The sequence below is a fragment of the Sphaerodactylus townsendi genome, unplaced genomic scaffold (assembly GCF_021028975.2).
Source record: "Sphaerodactylus townsendi isolate TG3544 unplaced genomic scaffold, MPM_Stown_v2.3 scaffold_1726, whole genome shotgun sequence".
Lineage (NCBI taxonomy): Eukaryota > Metazoa > Chordata > Lepidosauria > Squamata > Sphaerodactylidae > Sphaerodactylus > Sphaerodactylus townsendi.
The window spans coordinates 1-10,013 of NW_025950317.1; the positions used below are offsets into that span (position 1 = coordinate 1).

The following is a 10,013-nucleotide window of genomic DNA, read 5'->3' on the forward strand; positions in this document are numbered from 1 at the left end:
AATTGTAGTCCATGAACATCTGGAGAGCCGCAGGTTGCAGACCCCTGATTTAGCGGCTACTCCGCCACACCTGGAGTGTTGAAGGGCCATTTTAACTTCCATACTGAGTTAGGGCTCTTGAAAATCATTGTGGTGCTTGGAGAGTGTTGCACTTAGGCTAAGTAGACCCGAGTTCGAATGCCTGTTCCTCCGGGAAGTTCAGTAAGTGTTCTTGGGCTGTGTGGTGCTTCTTCTTGGGCCAACCTTATCTCAAGGTGTGAAAGACAAAAGCGTAAGCAGGTAATATTAACTTGTCGTATTTTTACTCTGCTTTTAAGTTTTAACAAAAAGTTCCCCAAATAGTTACTTTGATTTCAAACCAGTTTAAAGGAGATTAATTAAAGGTACCTGGGAGAGGTTTTCTTAGGGCAGCGGTGGCAAACCTATGGCACGGGTGCCAGAGGTGGCACTCAGAGCCCTTTCTGTGGGCACGCGTGCACAGAGTCTGTCATGTGGACACACACGCACGTACACACACACATATCTAGGCTGGCCTGGGTGCAATCGTTTACCTGGGAGTAAGCTTGGTTGCTGGCAATGGTGCTTGCTTCTGAGTAAACCCTCCTAGGGTCGTGATTCACCCATTTGAAGCGTTGCATGGTTGCTTCACCAAGCTTACTCCCAAATAACATGTTTCTAAACTAAAACCTCAGTATTCAGATTAAATTGCCGTGTTGGCACTTTGCAATAAATAAGTGGGTTTGGGGTTGCAATTTGGGCACTCGGTCTTGAAAAGGGTCGCCATCACTCTCTTAGGGAGTTCTGTGTGCAGCTGTGATGGAAGTGGGCCACGTTTCTTCCTCTCCTCCCTCTGATAAAAACTGAAATGGACTTTTTGCTCTGTGACAGCTTTCGTCTTACTGTGGCCATTTTGGAAGAAGGTGGCAATTGCAGAGGTTTTTTCAGAAGGCAAAAGCCTGATTCAAGATCTCTTTTGCAATCTAATAACTGTTACTTGTTGTCATTATGGGGCGAGGTGATGGGTACACCCAAGCCATGTTTATTTTTATGTTATTTTTTGTCTGCCTGTACTGGGACTCAAGGCCGATGACACAGAATAATTCAGTACGACCAACAGAACGGGCCACTCAGAAGACAATGCACTTCGCATTTGTAGAAATCTGGAAAACCAACCAGAAGTGAAGCACAACACAAGTATTAACACATTAAATGAAAGCAACAATTGCACGTGCATAGGGATATAGTCCACAGTCTCCATCCTTCCACCCCAAGCCTCTCTCTGAACCCAGATGGTTTCAGTGCAAGAAGAAAACAGGTGTAAGCTAAACAACTGTTAAAATGAAACTGAAACGCCTTTCCTGCTCCCTCAGGATATTCTTCAGTGGAAAAATGCCCGCACGTTCTTGTACTGGCGGCTGCGGCGCCTTCTTCTGGAGGAAGTGGTGAAGCGGGAGATCTTGCGCGCCCACAGCAAACTGAGCAACAGCCACATCCAGTCCATGCTTCGCCGCTGGTTTCTGGAGACGGAAGGCGCCGTGAAGGTTGGGCTTTCCTCAGCATGCCCTTCTCTGCTGACAGCTTCTTGTCTGTCAGAGGAGGATTCAGTTAGCAATTTGCACAGCGCTTTGTGGAGCAGGAGAGAATGCTGCTGGTTCCAGCCCTGGCAGGAGGTTGTGTTACCGCGGGGCATGGACCACACCAAAAGCATAGCGAGAATTGGTGTGAATGTTTACACAAAGGTCATAGGCAATATGCAGGGCCCTGAGCAGAGCCACCAATTCTGCCGCCTGGGCAGACACGTGAGCAGGGAGGGGGAGCGCTTCCAGAGTCTCGTCTTGAGTAACCGCCGCAGATCCTGAAAGCCGCTTACCCTCTAGCATAAAACTGCTCCCGTCCGTCCAGACCTCCAGCTGAGGATATTCCAAGGGCGTATCACGGAGATCAGGTCGGGCAGCATAGGTAATATCCATAGTGGTAATACAATCAAGTGCCTACATTTGGACAAGCATTTTTAATAGGAATTGTGTACTAGAAGCAGAGAGGTGGAACCCTGAGCTATGATGGGGCCTGGCTTAGGTCGGAAGCCCATGCGCATGCATCCCCTGTGCTGAGCCAATCCTAGGAGCAGCAGTGGCGCAGGAGGTTAAGAGCTCGTGTATCTAATCTGGAGGAACCGGATTTGATTCCCCGCTCTGCCGCCTGAGCTGTGGAGGCTTATCTGGGGAATTCAGATTAGCCTGTGCACTCCCACACACGCCAGCTGGGTGACCTTGGGCTAGTCACAGCTTCTCGGAACTCTCTCAGCCCCACCTACCTCACAGGGTGTTTGTTGTGGGGGGGGGGGGAAGGGCAGGGAGATTGTCAGCCCCTTTGAGTCTCCTGCAGGAGAGAAAGGGGGGATATAAATCCAAACTCTTCTCTTCTTCTTCTTCTCTTTTGGCTTTCTTGACTGTCTGCCTTTCCTTTAGGGCTACCTCTGGGATAACAACCAAGTGGTGGTGGAGTGGCTGGAGAAACACTTGCAAGAGGAAGACGGGGCCAAGTCTGCCATCCGGGAGAACATCAAGTACCTGAAGCGCGATTATACCCTCAAGCACATTCGGAAGTGAGTCAGGAGGGCCCTGTGCTTCTGGGGTGGGATTGTGTTGTGAGTGGCTCAGATACTCTCTTAAGGATGCCACAACTGGTGTGGAGGAAAGGCCTGGAATCTGGAGGGTCTGCGCGAGAGTTGCTGTTGCTACTTAGAATTGCCGGATCAATCAGATATCCTTTTTTTGTGATTTGGATCAATTGGGCGGTATTCCCCATCTGTGTATGTACTGATTTGATTTCAAAGAGGTGGCTCTGGGTAGAAAAGTGTTTAAAGAATAACTTCCCTGTAACGTTGGGAATTCATGCTTTCTACCTGATCAAAGGGCTAACTGAAGGGGGCCAGGAAAATGGAGCAGGGTGTGGCTTATTGGGCAGAGGGGGGGCTCTTTAAAAGAAAGATTGTGGCAGGAGGATTGTACCCTTGTGGGCTGTGTGGAGACGATGGCTTGAGAAAAACGTATGTTGCTGTTCAAACCTTCACCGTCTAGGATAGCTTGATGAGCCACAAAGAAAATACTGCTTTGTGTGATGATTTCACTGTTGAACCTTGTGGCACCTGCTTGCATGCTCTAAAGAGGAACAGGAGGGCTGTTGGGCTCTCCTGGCCTACCTGTGCAGGGCTGCTAAGTCTCTGGTTACCAGGTGCTCAGGGCAAAATGGAGGACGCTTTGGCAATTTCTTAAGGCATCTGTCTGTTGGTACCCAAACTTCTGTCTGACCCATGGTAGCAGTTACGATGTGTTTAATTGCTTTGGTTATGTCTACTTAACTGAAGAAGAGATGCTGAACACCAGAATGGCCCTTACCTGGTTAATCTCATACAGCATCCTCGATCGGATCCACAGGTGGTGACGATGCGCACCATGATGCCCTGCGACACCTTTCCTGGCAGGACCAGGTGGGGCTTTTGCCCATCAACACTTCCGATTGGCCATTGGAAATTTGATTGGCTGTGCAGGTTTTTGAAAATGTCACTTTGGTAGCAGCTGCCACCACACTACATGGATCTTCATTGTGCGACTGGAGCAGCCATTTTGTTACTTGCTCCGCCTCCTAGGGCAGCCATTTTGTGGCTGGTGCCCACTATGCTATGTCAGAATCCCAGAGGTGCCTTAGATGAAAGAAGTCCTTAAACAACCCCCAGTAACAAGACTGGCTCCTTGTTCTTTCTCCCCTGGTACCTCCTGCAGTTTAGTTCAAGAGAATCCAGAAATTGCCATGGACTGCATTATCCACATGACCCAGCACGTCACCCGTGCCCAGAGAGCTGAGATCGCTCACCTGCTGACGACGCTGGACAATCCTGCCTCTTCTTGACGTTTGCTGTCCCTCAGCCTGGAGCACCATAGATCCATGAACCAGAAGCCGGCACAAACTCAAACTGCCGGGGCCAGAGAGCCCCTTCCTGCCTGTGGACAGTTCTGTGGTCCAGCCAGAATTCACTTGTACAAAGATATACCTCCAAGCGATCAGTATTTGCCATGCAAGTACATGTTCAAGAGAAATGGGCAGATACTTTCTTACAGCCCGATTCAGTATCTTTTTTACAACCATCTTGGTTTTTCAGCTGTGATTCTGGCACGCCAAAATAAGAAGGGAGCTTCTATTTCTTTTCTAATGGCCTCAATAGAGAGGGGGGAGGGGGGTCACTAAACCACTAAAATGGATCCTGTGCCTTGGCAAAATTTATACTGGAGCACGAACAACTAGTTAATAGCAGTAAATCAAAATCTGGAGAATGCATCTGTATAGACTGTGTCTGCAGTATAGTAAGATTCAACTTGGCTGTAGCAACAGTTGACAGTACTGAGCAAGTATTTCAAGACCTGTTTCTAAAAGAAATGTTCTGTCCGCACTTCCCACCATATATTAACCACACATGCTGGAGTATGCACAATCCACCTCATGCACCCTTTCTTCAGAGTCACGTTTCCGCCTCCTGTCGGAATCACTGGCTCTGTATTTAATGACGCTCTTACTTGTGCCTTATTTGTGGAAGTAGACACCAGGGGGCTGTGGCATTTTTGTGTCAGGCTGCTGGAATTATTGCAAGTTGGGAGGGTTTTGTTTTTTTAAAAAAGAGTATTAGTTTGAGGGAATGATTCTCATGTTGAGTGGACTACATCACTATCCCACAATCTTATAAAGCACCATGAATTAGTAGGATGAAGCAGGTAACAATTAAATCTTGTCACTTAGCGTATCGGTTGTATAATGTTGCATATCCTGGTAGTTACTCTAAAACCAAAGATATAGATTTATTTATATGAGGACAGCTATATTGTAATGGAATTAAGGGACACGTTAGGTGAGTTTAGTATGTTTTCGATGACTGAGGTGAGGCAGCAGCTTTTCTTCAAAAAGAAAAGGGGCCGGTTGGCGCTTCCTTTTTGAGGATCTTTCTTACAGGAAAGGTAGTTGCCAAAGGGCACATTGCCAGAGAAGGGGGGAGAGCAAGGTTCTGCCAACAAGCCAGTGTTCACAGACCTTATTGAACAATGCTAAATAAAATGGCCACATTTTCCAGAAACGATTCTGTGGTTCTCCTGGCGAAATTCATATTCCAGTTGCCTGTTCTTGTACTGAAGACTCTCAAAGTGAATCTTCCAGTACTTGCTCTGTTCATTGCTGTGAAGCAAATTCTGTTTTTCCTCCTGTGGAGTTTTCAGTCACTAGTTTTTGGATTGGGGAGAGGGGGTTGTTTTTTTGCCAAAATGTGAGCTGCTGTTTGATCTTAGTTTTCTTTGCATGCTCTACAGTTGACTAGCATCAATCCATTGTCATTCATTTCTTTTATTGTCATAAAATTGCCAACAGTCACAAATTTATTGCATGGCGAATTACATTACTACCATCAGAACTGACATAATGTCTTCTAAGCTTGAATTCATTAGACAGAACACTTCTGATACTGACCACCGAGCCTGTTCTTGGCCAATGTCTGAAGGCTTATCTCAGTGTGCATCTTTCAGAGCTGGCTTTCGAAGAGATACGGATTTCTGACAGCCAGACTTTTGCTATTCCTTCAGGGTTCACACACTTTAAGGATAACACACTCTCCTCCCTCAGTTAATGACACCTTAATCCAGGCTCTCCCAAACATTTTTTTGCTCTGGTTTGTTGTTGTTGCATTTTATTTTTAAAGGTGTGTGAAATCTTTTTAAAAATCCATTTGCCTTCAGAAGCCAGGGCTGTTTTGCTACTTCTGGGTCCAGAGGCAATTCATCATGGAAACAGCCTTAGCATATGTATTTCTTCCTTAGCGAAGGAAAGGATTTAGGATTTTTGACATAGGCAGGGACTTCTAACTTGATGCATCGTACTTATCCCAACTGACCCTGACTCTTGATTATATAAATGCACCCTGGAGGGGAAATTTTTTTTCTATCTCTATATTCATTATGATGCAAAACAAATACCTCTTTCAAATGCAAGCAGGCAATATTATGTGAAAACATAGCAAGTATAAAAATTCTGTCCAGTCAGAGCGCTTAGTAAAATGTTGTAAAAAAATAATATAAAACCCAGATGCATCTAATGCCGGCAGCCTCGGCTACTTTGTACGTTTATATCATCAGTTGGTAGACTATCCTATTGTGGCGGTTAATGTTGTTATTGTTTTAAACTTTTTTAAAAAGTATTTTTGTGTCCATTGTAAAAAAAAACAACCTATCAGTTCAACGTGTAAAACAATATTTGGTCTCACACATAAAATGTTTCTAAGTATCCAAAAGTGCTTCTTTTAAAGTTCACCTAAACGAACACAATCCCAAGTGTAAAAATGATTTACAATATTTTTCCATGGTTCTAAATAGTTAAATTAATGCAAAAAAAAAAGTTACTGCAAGATTTAAGGAACAGTCAGTGCTGAGTACACAATTACTTTTTGTCTTCACAAAAATAAATATAAATAAAATTTACAAACAGTAATACTGCCTAGTATAAGAATGAGGAAACGCTACACTTTGAGCCGAGAGTGGCCAGCCTAAACCTTCTTTCTTTCCTTTTTTAGAAAAGCCTAATAAGATAAGTCAGTTAACCCTAATACTACTCAGCAGCAAAGTTCTTTGTGCTTTTCACAGCACCCAACCTCTTCCTCCCTCATTGGCACAGGTAAGCAGGAAGCTTCTGGCGTTGATTGGCTGAGCTGGGGTGGAAGGCATGGAGTGTTTGGTTTTGCAGTCCAGTTTCTGTGAGGGAAAAGACAATGTTGATTTGGTCGGGGTGGAAGCCTGGCTGAGGACTGAAGAGGATCAGAGCAATGGTCCGAGGTTCTGTCCACAATGGTGGTCAGTCAGATGTCCTAGAAATCCCGCAAGAGGCCAAAGCCTCCTAAAGGAAGAGGCTGAGCAGAGGAGATAGGTGATTGATAACCGCAGGGTCTACAAGCGACGGAAGGGTGAAGTCAGCAGCGGCTTGAGAAGTGGAACCTGAGGAGATGTTGTGTGGTGGGATTGTGGGGGGTGGGGAAGATTGGTTCAAAGCTGCACTTTTGTCCTAAAACCACGAAGGGAACCTGGTGACCTGGGAGCCCTGAAGGGGCTTGGACGGCCGAACTAGCAGCAGGGGCATTTTGGGATGTAGAGGCTGAGTTTCACAAGTTGATTCAAATTTGTTGGCCAGTTCACGGTCTGCAGGCTTCCAGTTCTTTGATTTTGGGGACATTCTGCCCTTCCTTTCCAGTGTAAAACAATAAATTAAAGGCTGTGGTGTTAAGAGTATAGTTTGTGTTAAAAACTCAACAAACCACAGTTTGTTAAAATCCAGCCAGTTGCCCTGATCCAGCGCAAGTTGCAGGAGCTCCTTTGAGTGTGGCCCAAGATTGCCCGGTTTTCTTCTGCTGATTGAGAAGGGTTCTGGGTGTACAGCAGGAATCCTTGTGGTGTGCTCTGAGCATCTTCTCAGACAGAAGGAAACGCATAAATATTTGATCGGCCACTTTGCATGAGGGAAGGGAGTGGGGGAGACATAAAGCAAGTATCGTCTGACAGAATGACAAGTTATTTAGAATTGTCTTCTACAAATCTTGTCCTAAAACATGGTCTACACCAGGGATGTCCAACTCAAGCCCTCCAGATGTTCATGGACTACAATTCCCATCAGCCCCCACTGGCAGGGGCTGATAGGAATTGTAGTTCGTGAACATATGGAGGGCCAGAGTTGGACATTCTTGGTCTATATGACAAGGCTGTCCTCCTACATCAGATTTAAGTACATCTTGGGAATTTTCTGGCCAAAGTTTCTTCCAGTTTCTTAGCTGCCAGGATCCTGGGAACGTTAGTAAGTTCTTGTTTGCCTCCGTCAAGGCCAGGTGAGGAATGCCTCACTTCCAATAATTGGCATGTAGGAAGAACTTGTTGGACACCACGAGATGGCAGCACGGGCTTCTCTGAGTCTGGCTGGGTGCCTCTTCAGAGCAGAGCAACGGGCTTACTCCCTTGGGTGCTGATGTACTGGGCTGATGAGACGGTATCCAGGGTCGTATAGGTTGTGTAGAGACCTGTCACTTGCAAGTCTGCAAAAGGGTGGTCGCTGCTGCCGCCGCCGCTGCCAGAAACAGGAGTGAGGCCAGACGGGATAAGATCGCAGTCCACAAGGGCGAGAGGGGAGCTGCTGAAGGCACCCAAGGTCTCCAGGCCGAAGCTCTCGTCTTTCATCTCGTCCCAAATGTTACCTGCAAAATAAATAACCCAGGATGAGCGCATCCCAACTCTGTCATTTCCTAGCAACATCGTGTGAAACTAAAAGGGCAGGTGAGTTAGTCTCTGCAGCCCGAATCCTTATCCAGTAGGGCGAAGGATTTCACCCTTCCTTTCTACCTGTCCTGGGCCGTTTTCAAGGCATGCTTACATGTGAAGCTGGAAACCCAGATTTTCCCTTTTCCGCACACAAAGCTTTTCTCAAGAATGTCAGGAAGGGAGCTCTCACCCTCAGAAGCTCATACCCCAAAAATCTTGTTGAACTCGAAGGTGCTGCTGGACTTGAATCCAGCTGTGACCAGATTTATTTCTGGTGAATTCAAATCTGAGTTGTATACCCACGATATTTGCCGTGTTCATTTTACCAGTGGAAAACTAGCTGGCATTGCTCCAAAAATGGCCGCCCTAACTGACCAGCAGCCCATTGAGTCCAGTGCTGAAGCCAGCTAGACAGAGGCCCCAAAGAGATCCCAAGTACAAAGTACAAAGACTGTACTATCTGAGACTTTTAAGGAAACAACAACTGGATGGAAAACTCCTGGTGTCCTTTTACCGCTGTGCTATAGAGAGTGTCTTAACCTACTGCATCTGTGTATGGTTCTCCAGTTGCACAGTGGCAGATAGGAAGGCGCTCCAAAGGGTGATCACTACTGCACAAAGGATTATTGGCTGCCCTCTCTCCTCCTTGGAAGAACTCTATAATTCCCGAAGCCTAAAAAAAGCCCAAAATATTCTGAGGGACCCATCTCATCCAGCACACTCTCTTTTTGAACTGTTACCATCTGGCAGACGATACAGGTCTATCAAAACTAGGACAAAGAGGCTCAGAGACAGCTTCTACTCTAGAGCTGTGGCTATGCTAAACTCCGTGGCTTCGTGTTGATGTGTTTGGGGCTGTGTAGGGATGGATGGCGGAAGGGGAAAGTGAGGATGGGGTATGAGTCTGAAATTGTGTGCATCGAGGAATGCTGCTGTAAATTTCGTTGTGCGTGCACAATGACAATAAATGCTTATGCTTAAGTGGGGCATCTCACAAACAGGAAACAGCGGAGCCCTGAGAAATCCCTAGAGAAACTGTACAAATAAACAAACACCCTGTGCAGATGTGGTCTAGATTCCCCGCTTGGTGCACTGCTTGAGTTCCAATTCGTGCACTGTGGCAGCTTCCAGCTCTTACCTTGGAGGGCAAAGTCCATGATGCTCGGATCCAGAGCATCGACCTCGGTGCTCATGTCATTCGCCACACTGAGGAAGTCTGGTGCGCGGCTCATCAGGTTCTGAGGGAGGGGGCTCTGGTTAATGTTGCGCAGGGCGTGGAGAGGCGGGGTCTGTGCAGGGGCCGGCGAATCTGGAGTCATACACGCCTGCGTCTGGAGTTGGTGGTGCAGGGGGGCGGCTTGCAGGGACAGCGTCATGACAGGCTGGGGTTGCAGGTGCCCGATCCGGCCTTGGGCGACTGCCGCATGGCCCAGCATGGAGACATCCGCCTCCGCTGCCTTGTTCGGCCTCCTGCAGCTCTCTGGCCGGTCCGTGATGAGTTTGTCCAACTCTTCTGCAAAAGGAAAGTGCTGAGTTGAGCATCTCAAACACAGGGCTGGGGGCATAGCTCAAGAACACACAGCAGCCACAGGGCCAAGGGCAAGAACATAGTTTTTAAACGCTGAAACTAGTTACGATCTACACCACAGGTGTCAAACTTGCGGCCCTCCAGATGTTATGGAC

At 46.9% G+C, this 10,013-nt stretch overlaps 2 protein-coding genes across 2 annotated transcripts; one reads left to right on the top strand and one right to left on the bottom strand.

Annotated features, from left to right (window-relative positions):
- Window positions 1-1,370: 1,370 nt before the first annotated feature.
- LOC125425008 (acetyl-CoA carboxylase 2-like) lies at window positions 1,371-6,318 on the top strand (the record flags this gene model as incomplete). The annotated part of the gene is made up of 3 exons (XM_048482454.1): window positions 1,371-1,541; window positions 2,469-2,605; window positions 3,783-6,318. Coding segments are annotated over 3 exons (435 nt in total), but the record flags the coding sequence as incomplete, so codon positions are not given.
- Window positions 6,319-6,457: 139 nt separating this feature from the next.
- Window positions 6,458-9,895, bottom strand: LOC125425007 (forkhead box protein N4-like). Its single transcript, XM_048482453.1, has 2 exons — window positions 9,469-9,895; window positions 6,458-8,266 (listed from the first exon to the last, which is right to left on the bottom strand). The coding sequence occupies exons 1-2, from the start codon at window positions 9,893-9,895 to the stop codon at window positions 8,004-8,006; spliced, it is 690 nt and encodes a 229-aa protein (XP_048338410.1). The 3' UTR covers window positions 6,458-8,003.
- Window positions 9,896-10,013: the final 118 nt, after the last annotated feature.

Bases quoted from the DNA above. Each gene is read 5' to 3' on its own strand.
- LOC125425007 (XM_048482453.1), bottom strand. From the start codon at position 9,895: ATGCCCCCAGCCCTGTGTTTGAGATGCTCAACTCAGCACTTTCCTTTT. The intron at 8,267-9,468 runs GTAAGAGCTGGA...TTTATTTTGCAG, and splicing joins CATGGACTTTGCCCTCCAAG to GTAACATTTGGGACGAGATG.